General features: G+C 38.9%; 1 protein-coding gene across 1 annotated transcript in view; it reads left to right on the top strand.

The window, feature by feature from the left end:
- Nucleotides 1-15,471, top strand: part of PRMT8 (protein arginine methyltransferase 8) — a 68,619-nt gene that overhangs the window by 36,542 nt on the left and 16,606 nt on the right. The window contains exons 5-7 of the mRNA XM_087967722.1: nucleotides 8,774-8,916; nucleotides 10,883-10,970; nucleotides 11,870-11,985. Of these exons, the coding sequence (XP_087823848.1) occupies nucleotides 8,774-8,916; nucleotides 10,883-10,970; nucleotides 11,870-11,985 (347 nt within the window). The remainder of the gene's footprint in view (nucleotides 1-8,773; nucleotides 8,917-10,882; nucleotides 10,971-11,869; nucleotides 11,986-15,471) is intronic.

Below are 15,471 nucleotides of genomic sequence, written 5' to 3'. Positions count from 1 at the left end.
GGACTAATTATTTGAAAAACAAAACTAAACAAAACAAATTCCTTCAGTTTAATTTTGTTTGATCCTCATTTTCACACCTTGTGATTCCGTAATACATTGAAGTATATTCATTAATAGGACTAAAGCTTCTGACACACACACACACACACACACACACACACACACACACGCTACAAACACACACCTCCTGTAAGTGTGATACAGAACTGTTGAGAGTTCTATGTTGAGAGACTAATTTTCCTGACACTTTGGGTTCTTCAGATATGTTTTCCACGCTGTCCCTAAATAATACAGAACGTATGACCAGAGAGAAGAGCTGTGAGTTATGCTGACCAAAGCTCATCTATTAAGAAAGTTAATTGATAAGGGAAGGTTATGTGTCGATTTATTTGCATTCCACTTTTTTTTTCCTTCAATGACAATATGATGGCAATAATGGCTGCCGGTTGATGGACCAGGGATTGGGGAAGCTGTCTTAAATTGTGCCCAGCGATCAACTGGCAGTTGTACAAATGTTGGCGTGTTGAGATGTTTCCACCCTGCACCGTTCGGCAGCCAAGGGGCCACATTATGCAAGAAGTATTACCTTCCAGAGGCTTTCAAGAGTAGCCCCATCTGGAGCATATTGTGGTAGTCAAGAAGGGATATATCTAAGCCAGAGGTAACTGATCTCAGTTCCAACCAGTTCAGGAAGGTTTGCAGCTGGTGCAAAATTCAGAAGTACTTCACACCAGAGTCATCGCTTGAAAACTCAGCAGGAGATGAAGATTATAGAGCAACTCCATACAAGGGGAGTGTGAACCTCATACCTCTGTTTTCAAATCCAGCTTGGTCAATATCACCTTTGTCTTGTCTGGATTTAATTTCAGCTGCTCTTCCTCATTCAATCGCTCTAAAATAGCTATTATTTCTGGATTTGAATGACAGGAGGAATTGGGTGCCATCAACATACTGATGACTCCCACTCTCTGAAAATCCAGATGACCTCCTACGGCTTTCATTAGAGAAGAGTAGAATAGAATAGAATAGAATAGAATAGAATAGAATAGAATAGAAATAGAAACAGAAACAGAAACAGAAACAGAAACAGAAACAGAAACAGAAACTGAAACAGAAACAGAAACAGGAGCAAGAATAGAATAGAACAGAATAGAATAGAACAGAACAGAACAGAACAGAACAGAACAGAACAGAATAGAATAGAATAGAATAGAATAGAATAGAAATAGAATGGAATGGAATAATGGAATGGAATAGAATAGAATAGAATAGAATAGAATAGAATAGAAATAATGGAATGAAATAGAATAGAATAGAATAGAATAGAATGGAATGGAATGGAATGGAATGGAATGGAATGGAATGGAATAGAATAGAATAGAATAGAATAGAATAGAATATAATAGAATAGAAATAATGGAATGGAATAGAATAGAATAGAAATAATGAATGGAATGGAATAGAATGAATAGAATAGAATAGAATAGAAATGGAATGGAATAGAATAGAATAGAATAGAAATAATGGAATGGAATAGAATAGAATAGAAGAAATAATGGAATGGAATGGAATAGAATAGAATAGAATAGAATAGAATAGAATAGAAATAATGGAATGGAATAGAATAGAATAGAAATAATAGAATAGAATAGCAGTTGGAAAGACGTTGGAGGTCTTCTAGTCCAATCCCCTATTCAAGCAGGAAACCCCATACCATTTCAGACAAATGGTTGTCCAATCTCCTCTTAAAACCTTTCAGTGTTGGAGCATTCACAATCTCTGGAGGCAAGTTTTTCCACAAATTAATTGTTCTGTCAGGAAATTTCTCCTTAGTTCTCAGTTGCTTCTCTCCTTGGTTAATTTCTATCCGTTTACTTCTTGGGAGAAAATTCACTTGACAAATGTCCCCCTTTAACAAGCAGAAATTTGAGGCTCAATTGTGGTTGTAAGTTGAGGTCTACCTGTAATTTATACTTATTACTTGAACAGCTTATCACAGCTTATAACAAGTGAACACTGTTTTAAAATAGAGCTAAACAGTTTAATGACTAAATCTGTAGCTTTTAGGCTGCATCTTAAACTTGTTGACTGATTGACTGACTGACTGATTGATTGATAGAGGGAAGAGAGTTGAATGATTACTTCCTGTAATGTGGAAATTACAAGGCAAGCATAAAATTGCATTTGTCTCCTTTTTTCCAGTCATATCACACACCTGACTTCCATGCAGTTTATAATGAAACTCCTATTCTGTTTCCCAAGTACAGTTATCATCTTCTGTCATATATCTGTACATGTGCATTTAGTTTCCTAAACAAAGACTTTCACATTTATTTGTGAAATTTCATTCGATTACTCCCAGCCCGTGTCTCTATAGCAATAGCACTTAGACTTATACACCGCTTCACAGTGCTCTAGTCCTCTCTAACCGTTTACAGAGTCAGGGTCAGAGGTGGGTCTTCAGCCGGTTCTGACCAGTTCTGAAGAACCGGTTGTGGAAATTTTGAGTAATTTGGAGAACTGGTAAATACCACCTCTGACTGGCCCCGCCCCCATCTATTCTCCACCTCCCAATCAGTCCCAGCTGATTGGCTGGGTCTTCTTTGGTTGCCCTGCAGAGGAGAATGGAGCTGGAAAGCAGGTTATTATAGTGGGGAGGGAATGGACATTACAGTATCCTTCCCCTGCCACGCCCACCAAGCCACACCACACCACGCCCACAGAACCAGTAGTAAGAATTTTTGAATCCCACCACGGGTTCGGATATTTGCCTCCAACAATCTGGGTCCTCATTTTACCCACCTTGGAAGGATGGAAGGCGGAGTCAACCTTGAGCCTGGTGAGATTTGAACTGCCAAATTGCAGGCAGCTGGAAGTCAGCAGAAGGAGCCTGCAGTACTGCACTCTAACCACTATGCCACCATGCTCCTATCCAATCAAGACCATTCTGAATTTTATTTAACTTCTAGCATATGAGTTATCCTAGTCAATTTGAAATCATCTTTACATTTGATATGCATTCCTTCCATCTCTTTTTTCAAAGCATTAATGAATATACAGATTACTTTACTTTTGGACAGATTACTTGAATTTTTCTTCTTTTTATGACCCTGTAATCCCTTAATTCAGGGTAGGGTTGTGGTGACTGAATCGATCTGAGCATTTACTAGCCAGATGCCCTTGCTCTGATGCCTAGGCAGAGTTCACAGCAGATATTTTCTTCTTGCAACCTGAACATCTGTTGCTGCCTAGGATTGAACTCTCAACCTTCTAAGTGGGAGGTGAATGTTTTCACCTCTAGGCCATCATGCCGCTCTGGAATACAGATGATAATTTTTTTCAGTGTAATCATACATACATGCATGCATACATACATACACATCCATCTATCCAATCCACATTTATCCACTAGCCCAGGGCCCCACCGCCCGCCCCCCGGAGAGGGCCAGAACGAAAAAAAAGTGCCGCGGGCGGGTTGTGGGGGCGCCCCCCCCATTTAAAAAAAAAAAAAAAAAAAAAAAAAAAAAACATGGGTTACTTTTTCCCCAAAAAACCAAACCCAAACCACACCAAAAAAAAACACAAACCAAACCCCCCCACCAAAACCCAAAAAAACCCCCCAACACACCAAAAAAAAAAATAAAAAAAAACAACCCCCCCCCCCCCCCCACCCCCCCCCCCCCCCCCCCCCCCCCCCCCCCCCCCCCCCCCCCCCCCGTTGGGGATCCTACTAGCCAATCAGTAGGCCTGGGGCATTTTAAGAAATGCTTTGCAAAAGTCAAGATATAGTATGTCTTGCAGCATTCCCACAATCTACTATGAAAGTTACCCATTCCACGAACAAGCTAACTGCTTAGACTCAATTGAATATGGCAGGATATAAATGCTAGTAAGTAAATAAATAACCTGGCAAATTGATTCTGGACCGATAGATGTAATTTCTAGTCATTGTTTACAAGGTGCGTAAGAGCTGTATCATCACCATCTGTGGAGGAATTTTCCTAAGAATTCATATTAACCTGATGGGGGTCTCTTGGCTTACTCCATCTTCCTTTTTTCCTCTTTTTGAAAATAGGGACTTCATTTGCTCTCCTCATTTCACTTCAGCAGGATTTCTCCAAGATCATCATCTTCTTCTTTTAATGACCTCAATAATAATCCCTTGCGGGGTGGAGTCTCGGCAACTGAATGGAGCTGAGTGTTTACTGGCCAGATGCCCTTCCTGTTACCAATGAGGAGTTTTTCCCCCAGCAGATATATTCTTATTGCGCCCAGAGGGAGAAATATCTGCCTCTACCTAGGATCGAACTCACAGCCTCCTGATTGTGAGGCAAGAGAGCTCCACCTCTAGACCACCTCACCATTCGAGGATTTCTCCAAGATTAATACATAAGAATTTGGCCCAACTATCAGCTGCTTCCTTCAGTCCCCTAGGATGGCATTTATCTGTGGAGCTTTAAACATAATCAGAATAAAGAGGTATTCCCTGTGTTGTGTTTCTGTCAATCTCAGGGCTCTTATTTCTCTATCCTGCTCTTCGGTTTTCTAGTGGAATGCATACTTTTTGTCGGAAAAGAGCAAACCCAATAGGAGTTGAGTAGCTGTTTCTTGGTTTAACAGATTAACAGAGTTGGAAGGAACCTTGGAGGTCATCTAGTCCACCCCCCCCCCACCCAAGCATTTGTGTGATTACCCAATCATACGTGTCTTCACTTCAGCTTCATGGTTTGCATGGGTGCTACTGCTTTGAGCAGGTTTTGTAATAACATTAAAGCATATCACATCATGTGTTAATGGGATTACATTTAACACGAGTGTATAATTTGGATTGTCTTATTTAATTTACCATTCTTCCTTCTTCACCGAGCAGCCAATACACCAACTCTTTGCTTTTCCCTATATTTTGAACATATCTAAATAAGTCTTTTTTTTAAAAAAATACTCAACGTCCTTTGCTAACCTCAGTACCTTCTGAATTTCTCTTACCTGTCACCATTTCTACAATTCTCGGCTACATTTCTGCACATTTTACTTTCCGACCTGGTCTTGTTCCCATTTCATACATATGTCCTTTTTAAAAATATTTGGATTATCCCTAAGCTTTCTGTATAGCTGTGTATGCCGCTTTTGCCACAGGCCACAGTGCCTCAGATAGAAAGTCCCTACAGAGAGTGGTGAGGACAATGGAGACGATTATAGGCCGTGTGTAATTGACAGACTGGATTTTAACATAGATTTTTATTTGTTAATGCTATCCTTCAACTCTTTTTTTCTCATAATTTTTTTTTCTTATTTCCACTGTGCTTCTCAAAGGTCCTTTGGTGTGTTTTTTTTAAAAATGAAATCTCACCCATCTCGGATTATTTTTTTCTCTCCCCCTGTTTTCTTCTTTCCTTGATCTTCCTCAACGGGTGTCTGAGCTTATTAAAAACAACTTAAAAGCGATTTCCATTGGTGCCATTTCCTGAAAGGGCTATGTCGGTTTTTTTTTATAGTCTATTATCTCCTTTGACAATTTAAAATTGGTTATTGGAGAGGGTTGTCAGAAGTTCACCATCAAAGAGTAAATTGCTGCCAGCAGGGTTTAATCCACTAAAACAGGGGTGTCCAACCTGGCTGAGGAATTCTGGGAGTTGAAGTCCACAAGTCTTAAAGTTGCCAAGGTTGGACACCCCTGCACTAAAACCTTCTGTATCCATCTTGAAAAAATAGTCTCCCCCCCCCCCAGTTGATAATCATTACTATTAAGATCACGTATTGTTGCTTACAAATTCTCCATCTAATTTTAAAAAAAAAAAAATGAATTCCATGGAAACAGTGACATGGACCAATTTTTCCCCCTTGGCCCACTCCCGTTGCTCCACTCCTGTTAATAAGTGAGATAAGCCTCCAAATATATCATTTTATTGCAAAAGAGGTTTTATCTTACTAAAAGATGGCGAATGAAATCAGGTGGAAAAGCCATCTTATGAAGCCATCTTATGAAGGGTAATCCAGGGAGTTTCTTATTTCTACTAGAAATTAGTTTATAGGCAATCGAAAAAATCATAATCATTTAATGATCCCATAATCCCTTGTGGGATGGAGTGTCTGGGCAACTGAATGGAGCTAGCAGGGTGTTTACTGGCCGAATGCCCTTCCTGTCACCAATGTGGAGTTTTGTTCAGCAGATATATTCTCAGGGTGCTCAGAGAGAGAAAAGGTTTTAAAAAATAACTGTATATTCATGTAACTACAGTTACTCCTTGACTTACAACTACAGTTGGAACCAGGATTTCCAAGGCAGTTGTTAAGAGAGTCATGGCTGAACTTACGACCTTCTTTCTTCGACGGTGAAGCGAATCGCGGCAGTTGTTAAGTGAATTGTGAAGTCGTTAAACGAAGCCAGATTTCCCCAGTGACTTTGCTTGTTGGAAACTCCCTAGGAAGGCCACAAATGGTGATCACATGACCTCAGGAGATGCTGCAACCAAATACTTGCCGGTTGCCAAGCAACAGAATTTTGGTCAAGAGACCATGGAGTTGCAGCAATGGTCATAAGAATGAGGACCGGATATCACTCGCCTTTTTTTTCTTTAAGGCTGTTGTATCTTTGAATCACTGTAAGTCGAGGACTAGCAGTATTCTGACAGTAGGGCCTACTCCGATAGCCCTCGGCTTACAAAGGTTCGTTTAGTGACCATCTGAAGTTACAATGGCGCTGAAAAAAAGGGACTTATGGCTGTTTTTTCACATTTATAACCGTGGCAGCCTCCCCATGGCCACGTGATTTACATTCAGGTGCTGCTTGACAACTGGTTCTTAGTTATGACCATTCCAGTGTCATGTGATTCTCCTTTTGGGACCTTCTGACCAGCAAAGTCAACGGGGAAGCAAGATTCACTTAACAAACACTCACTTAAATTAATAAGATTCACTTATTAATTTAACAACTGCAGTGACTCACTTAATAACTGTGGCAAGAAAAGCCATAAAATGGACTCACTTGACAAATTTCTCACTTAGCAGGATAAATTCTGGACACAGTTGTCGTTGTAAGTCAAGGACTACCTGTAGGATAAAGGGTGAATGATTTCCTCTCCTGAAATCCCTCTGCCCCCCCCACCTCCTGGCCTCTAAGCATGGCACCCCACTATTACCACCTAACCCCCAAGGAGCCCCTTATGTGGCTCTGACCCTAATCTCTGTTTGTGACGCAATTTGGGCTCCCCAAAACTACGCACCTCACTCGTGGTTAAAAAGGAAACCAGAATTTTAAAAATGGGAGAAATATATAATGTAATCTTTTGGTCAAACGGCCCCGATGAGTACAGGTACTCCTTGGCTTGCAACCAATTGCTGAGTATCCATTCAAAGTTATATATGGCATTGGAAAAAAATGAGTGGTCCTCGCACTTATGACCGTTGCAGCATCCCTAGTACCACATGAACAAAATTCAATCGCTTGGCAACCGGCCTTCATTGATGATGGTCTCAGCCTTCCCAGCTGGCTTCTGAGTCAATGGGAGAAGCAACCTCAGCGATTTGCTTAATTAACGTGGCAAGAAAGGTCATTGGGCATGACTTACTTAAGAACTGCCTTGCTGAACGACGGAAGTTCAGTTGGGCTTGCAAGTAAAGGACTACCTGCATGAACAGAGATTCCAGCTCTTCCTAAAGAGATTAATCAGATTTAAAACCAGTAAGAAACAAAAAAAATCAAACATACTTGTCTTTTTAAATTATTTATTCAAAATATTATATTATTATATAATAATACAATTATATTACTATAATATTAATATTATATAAGATTATAAGATTATATTGTTATGTGATAATACAATTATATTACTATAATATTAATATTGTAAAAGATTATAAGAATATATTAATATGTGGTAATACAATTATATTACTGTAATATTAATATTATATAAGATTATATTATATAATTATATTACTACAATATTAATATTGAATAGATATATTAATATTATAATATGATAATACATTATATTACTACAATATTAATATTGTAAATAGATTATATATAAGAGTATATTAATATGTGATAATACATTATATTACTACAATATTAATATTGTAAAAGATTATAAGAGTATATTATTATGTGATAATACAATTATATTACTATAATATGGTATTAATATTACATAAGATTATAAGATGTATAATATAATGATACAATTATATTACTATAATATTAATATTGTAAAAGATTATAAGAATATATTAATATGTGGTAATACAATTATATTACTGTAATATTAATATTATATAAGAGTATATTAATATGTGATAATACATTATATTACTACAATATTAATATTGTAAAAGATTATAAGAGTATATTATTATGTGATAATACAATTATATTACTATAATATGGTATTAATATTACATAAGATTATAAGATGTATAATATAATGATACAATTATATTACTATATTAATATTATAAGAGTACATTATGTAATAATACACTGTAACATTAATTTTATATAAGATTATAGGAGTATATTATTATGATATTAATATTATATAAGAGTATAAGAGTATATTATTATACAATAATGCATATTATTATAACATTAATATCACATAATATTATATTATTATATAATAATACAGGTGGTCTCCAAGGACCTCTCTATGTGAAGAAGATGCAGATTCAAATTCAGCTGCAAACTGGCCCTCTGAATATCAAGGGGGGAACGATACGGCCGGCAGATTCACTCCAGTAACTTCATGTGTTTTGATTCTGTTTCCAGTCATCACAATATTTAAAGGCAAAGTGGAAGAGATTGAATTGCCTGTGGACAAAGTAGATATCATAATCAGTGAATGGATGGGTTACTCCCTTTTCTATGAGTCCATGCTTAACACGGTCATCTTTGCTCGAGACAAGTGGCTGGTAGGCGTTTGGTATCTTCTACCGTATTAGCTTCTTAGAAGGTCTTTCAAAGGTTGGTTTTGGAGTGACAGATGCCGCGCGATTTCAGTGGCAACTAAAATATGAATGCCAAGGATATCTCATGCTTAGTTGTGCTTGTTAAAATGTATGTGTTTCCATCTTTCCATAATCATTACTATACAATGGCTCACATATATGGTATATTGTTTATAAAACAATAGTCCCAGCACTGATGGTGTTACCTAGCTGGGTAATGAAATGTCTGCAAGAAAACAACCAAGCTCAGAGAGCACTAAGGACCCCACAGTCCTCCTCCTCCTCCTCCTCCTCCTCCTCCTCCTCCACAATCCCTACTCCCTTCTAGCACTGATGATGATGTTACATAGTTTGGGTAATGAAACGTCTGCAAGAAAATAACCAAGCTCAGAGAGCACCAAATAGCTCCCCACAGTTCAGCTCTGAGCTACAATTATTCTCTTCTTTTGAAACCCACTTAAATCACATTCAAATGAAAACTAAAAACGGAGGCGTATCCTTCTCAACCTCTCCAAAGTTGAGACAAACAAACAGATGAATCTGCCAAAATCTTGACCTCACTAGATGTTACAATTTAAATTCAGATTTACATGAGAAACTTTATTCACTGAGAGTCGATTAACCACCACAAGGGCTATTCATGCTTCAAAAATTTACTTTATTCACTGCCCAATGTCCTTTTTTGATCCAGCTTTTAATTGTGTGTGTGTGTGTGTGTTTAACTAGTGGGGAAAATATCTGACATTGATCTGGTCAGGATTTTAAAAGTTAAACAAAACCAGAGATCCTCAGAACACATATTTTTATTTTTGGGAAGTGTGGGAGAAACGCTAGATGGGCCTCACTTCTGGTAAAATTGTTTCTCCCATCATGTAAAGCTTCTTGATCAGGGTTTGACAATCTTCTCAACTTTGAGATGTGTGGACTTCAACTCCCAGAATTCCATGCTAGTTGGGGCATTCTGGGAATTGAGGTCCACGTGTCTTAAAAGTTACCAAGGAAGATCATCCTGTTCTCTGGAACTGTAATGTGACAGAGAGAAAGAGAGATGATTTTCATTGTCTTCCTCCAGTCAGGTTCTGGTTTGGTTTTGGTCTAATTTCCCCTTTGTCCTTTGCTCCATTTCAATGATTCCAGACTGAGGGTAGGGAACTATGCCCCTTTTATAACTTGTGGACTTAAACTCCCAGAATTCCATGCTGGCTTGAGAATTCTGGGAGTTGAAGTCCAGACATCTTAAAAATTGCTGGGTTGAGAGATGCTGGTTTTGAACATCGAAGTATTAATCACACACATATATAAAACACCATTTAGACCCAGGGTGGGCAACTATGGACCTTTTATGAGTTGTGGACTTCAAAGAGGAGGGGGTCAAGCTATTTTCTAAAGCACCTGTAGACCAGACAAGGAATAATGGATGGAAACTGAACAAGGAGAGATTGAACCTGAAAATAAGGAGAAATGTTCTGACAGTAAGAACAATCAACCAGTGGAACAGCTTTTATTTGGAAGTTGTGGGAGCTTCATCACTGGAGACTTTCAAGAAGAGACTGGACTGCCATCTGTCAAGAATGGTGTAGGGTCTCCTGCTTGAGTGGGGGTGGGGGTGGGCTAGATGACCTCCAAGGTCCCTTCCAACTCTGTTAATCTGTAATCCAAACTCCCAGAATCCCATGTCAGCTCGGGGATTCTGGGAGTTGAAGTCATGAAGGGGGCCATTGTTCCTCACCTTTGTCCTAGACCAAAGAAAGATTTGAGATGGCCCCGAATGTCATCCTTCCAAGCCCTTTGGAGTTGTGAAGTGACATGAAAGAGGAAGGGATGTTTTGTCTGGTTGTTGTGTTTTGTCACTTTTATTCGCGTTCAAAAATGTGATGTTTTTGTTAGGTGAATAGATTAAGACATCCATTTCCACACAATTCGTCAACAGAAACCTGGAGGGCTTATGTTTCCAGACCGAGCGGCTTTGTACATGGTAGCCATCGAAGACCGACAGTACAAGGATTTCAAAATCCACTGTGAGTCCGCAGACAACTTATACAGCTTCGCCAGGGATGGGATTCAAATTTATGCGGGCGTGGCCTAACTTGTGGGTGTGGCTTGGTGGTCATGTGACTGGATGGGCGTGGCTTGCTGACTGGACATGGCTTAATGGTCATGTGACTGGCTGGGTGTGGCTTGCATGCAAATATTGTAAATATTTATGTAAATATTGATTTTTTTTTAATAAAAAAGAGCAACTTTAAGACAAAATCAGGCAAAGCAGGCAAGCAGATTGAGTTGCTTGCAGAATCACAGATTCACTCAGAGATCTACCTTTCTGCAATCTGCTGCCTGAGTCTGTCACATAAAATTTGCTTGCAAGCAAACCCACAAAATTAACTTACAACACACCATGTATATAAATATTGAATTTTTTATTTAAAAAGAGCAACTTTTACCCAAAATCAGGCAAAGCAGGCAGGCAGATTGAGTTGCTCACAGAATCACAGATTCATTCAGAGATCTATCTTTCTGCAATCTGCTACCTGAGTCTGCACTGAAAAATAGAAGCTTCAGTCCTAAAGGAGGTTCAGCTCTGCTTTTAGATGATTTCCTGCTTTCTAGCTAATCTAAATCTCCCGGCACAGCAGGGTGGACACAAATAAATACAAAAATAAAATTATTATTATGGTGACTAATTGAAGTCAGGTCACTCTTAAATTTGATTTATTCAAGGACCAGGGTTTCTGAACCTTGGTAACTTTTAAATAGGTGTGTATCAATATGTTGGACTTCAACTGCCAGAATTCCCTTGCTCTGGCTGGGGAATTCTGGGAGTTGAAGTCCACCCAATTGAAAGTGGTTAAGATTGAGAAAAGATGCTGTAAGTGCTTATTTACGCAAATGAAAACCATCCCCTTCTTTGCCTTGACAGGGTGGGAGAATGTCTACGGCTTCGACATGACCTGCATCCGGGACGTGGCCATGAAGGAGCCTTTGGTGGACATCGTTGACCCAAAGCAAGTGGTGACCAATGCTTGTTTAATAAAGGTTTGGTGCTTTTCAAAATATAAACTTTCAAACAAGGTCCTTCTGCAAGACTCATAGTTTTTTTTAACTCCTTCTATTGCAGGGGGTCTTCAAACTTGACAGCTTGAAGATTTGTGGACTTCAACTCCCATAATTCCTCCTCCAGTCACGTTAGCTTGGGAATTCTGGGAGTTGAAGTCCACAAGTCTTAAACTTGCCAAGTTTGAAGACCAGAGAGAGAGAGAGAGAGAGGGAGGGAGAGAGAGAGAGAGAGATAAGATAAGATAGATCAGGGGCGTTCAAACTTGACAGCTTGAAGATTTGTGGACTTCAACTCCCAGAATTCCTCCTCCAAGTCACGTTAGCTTGGGAATTCTGGGAGTTGAAGTCCACAAGTCTTGAAGCCGTCAAGTTTGAAGACCCTTGTTCTATTGTCTTTACATGTGGCTGTTAAATAGTAGGTGTGGATTTTCCTTTCTTTCAATGAAGCGATAACCTTCATTTGTATAGATACTTTTCAACTGTGAAAGCTGGGATTTGGAACTTCTGCTGTTGAAAGCCTGCTGTTCTCATTTAGTCCCACTTCCAAGGAATCTAACACTGGCAAGCCAAGTTAACAAATTGTTTAAGAAACAGAAATTTGCAAGCAGTGAAGGGGGTGGGGGGGGGGAAACAGAGGAGGTGAGAACTGCAGCTGAGTGTTGGCAGCACTAAGGAAACACCAAATGCCGGGGTTGTAAGAAAATCCCCACCATGAAAAAAGAAAAGGAATTCCAATAAAGGTTAGATCAGTTTTGAATGAATGAGGGTTTCATGTCAGATTATTTAGATTATTTCCCATAGTAAAGCTCAAGTAGAATTACAATCAACTGTAGAATGTTCTGTTTTATATCCATAGCCTGCTGAGACAGAACCACAGCCAAATCTGTTGAGTAGCTAAAAGGTTGTTATTTAAATGCAACGCTTTGAAAGCCTAAAGATTACAACTTTTTAATTTCATTTTCCAAATGTTTCTTTGTTTGGGGTATTTCACTGTAGAAATGCAGCACTCTCTCTCTCTCTCCCTCTCCCTCCCTCCCTCTCTTTCCCTCCTTCTCCCTCTCTCTCCCCCTCCCTCTCTCCCCTCCCTCTCTCTCCCTCTCTCTCTCCATCCCTCCCTCTCTCTCCTCCCTACCTCCCTCTCCCTCTCTCTCTCCCTCCCTCTCTCTCTCTCCCCCTCTCTCTCCCTCCATCTCTCCCTCCCTCTCTCTCTCCCCTCCCTCTCTCTCTCCTCCTCCCTCTCTCTCCTCTCTCTCCCTCCCTCCCTCTCCCTCTCCCTCTCTCTCTCCTCCTCCCCTCCCTCCCTCCCTCCCCTCCCTCTCTCCCCCCTTCTCTCTCCCTCCCTCTCTCCCTCCCTCTCTCTCCCCCTCTCCTCCCCTCCCCTCTCTCTCTCCATCCCTCCCTCTCTCTCCTCCCTCCCTCCCTCCCTCCCTCCCTCCCTCCCTCCATCTCTCCCTCCCTCTCTCCCTCCCCTCTCCCTCCCTCCCTCTCCTCTCTCATACACACAAACATACAAACACAAACACACACAGTCAGAGAAACACCATGAAAACAAAGGCAAAATAGCAACGTTTTTAAATTGGTGACTTTAGCACTTGCTACTCGCTTGCTATTTTGCTTCAACAGTTCAACAACTTATGCTACAGAATTTGAGCAGGAAGGACTTTGAGCAGAATTTGAGCAGAAACCCCTCCAAGTAAGCAGGGGGTTGAGCTTAAGAGATATTATTTCTATTTCTTTTTTTATAAAGTTTTTAATTTTTTTTTAAAGACAAACACTAGCAAACACAAACATAAAACATCAACATAAAACCGTCTACAGTGTGTCGATTGGTACATTTCTTTCATGCAATGTCACAATATCAACAGTCTTCCCTTCCAAACATACATTCATATTACATAAGTCAACTATACATATTATATTATGTTATATTGTGTTATTATTGTATCATTGTTAGACCCACTAAAATGTATATATTTCTTAGCGAGCAAATCTCTATTTTAACAAACCTGGGATCATACAATTAATTTCCTTATATTCAATTATATAACATAATTACATCATATTATCCTACATATTATACTATTCCTTTCCATAACATAGTTTACTTCTCTATTTTCTTATCTAGCCATTGATAAAATAAATCCCAAATTTTATAATATTCTTTATCTTCTTGCTCTTTGATTGCTAATGTCAATTTACTAATTTCTGCACATTCCATCATTTTCTTCATCACTTCTTCCTCTATTGGAATTTTTTCGCTCTTCCAATTTCTAGCAAATACAATTCTAGCCGCCGTTAACACATTTATGATCAAATACATCAATTCTCTATTGTATCCTTCAGGCAAGATACCCAATAAAAATATATCTGGTTTCAAATCTATATGCTGTTTTATCATTTTTTCAAGCCATGTATGAATCTTAGTCCAGTAACTCTTTGCTTCCACACACATCCACCACATATGATAATATGATCCAGGTATCTGATGATACTTCCAACATCTCTCTGATTTGTTCTTGAACATCCTTGCTATTCGTGTTGGGAGTAAATGCCACCTGTAAAACATCTTATACAAATTCTCTTTATACACTACCGACATTGTCAATTTATAATTTCGAGACCATAGTTTTTACCATTTATCTAAATCTATCCCATGTCCAAAATCCCTCCCCCGGGCAATCATTGCTTCTTTAACTTGTTCTTCCTCCAATTTAATTCCAAGTAAGTAACCATACATTTTTTTAATCATTTTCTCATCAGTACCTGTTAAGATTTCATCCAGTTCTGTAAGTTCATTATAAAATCCCTCTGTTTTACAATCTTTGTCATACCTAGAATGTATTTGCATATACTCATCTTAATTTCTTGCTCCTCTATTCTTGTTTAGATTTCAGTTCACCCTTTTCATTTAAAATTATTTCTATTTCTATTACAGATAGTCTTCGACTTACCATCACAATTGACCCATAATTGCTAAGCAAGGCAGTTATTAACTAGCCCATTTTGTGAGCTATTTTGCCACAGTTATTAGGCAAATTACTGCAGTTGTTAAGTGAATCAGTTGGTTGTTAAGTGAATCTGACTTCCCCCATTGACTTTGCTTGTCAGAACCCGGCTCGGAAAGTTACAAATTCTATTCCTATTCTGTTTCTCTGTTCTGTTCTGTTCTGTTCCGTTCCGTTCCGTTCCGTTCCGTTCCGTTCCATTCCATATTTTCTATTCTATTCTATTCTATTCTATTCTATTCTATTCTATTCTATTCTATTCTATTCTATTCTAATTCTAATTCTAATTCTAATTCTATTCCATTCCATTCTAATTTCCTCTTTCTATTCTGTTCTGTTCCGTTCCGTTCTACTCCATTCCATTCCATTCCAATCCAATTTCCTGTTCTGTTCCGCTCCATCCCATCTCATCCCATTTAATTCATTCCACTTCACTCCACCCCATCCCACTCTACTCCAT

Source organism: Notechis scutatus, chromosome 6 (assembly GCF_049901735.1).
Source record: "Notechis scutatus isolate UNSWTSFEM ecotype Mainland chromosome 6, rNotScu1.2, whole genome shotgun sequence".
Taxonomy (NCBI): Eukaryota; Metazoa; Chordata; class Lepidosauria; order Squamata; family Elapidae; genus Notechis; species Notechis scutatus.
Note: the sequence above shows the minus strand (reverse complement) of the source record. Positions and strands in the feature narration are given on the sequence as shown.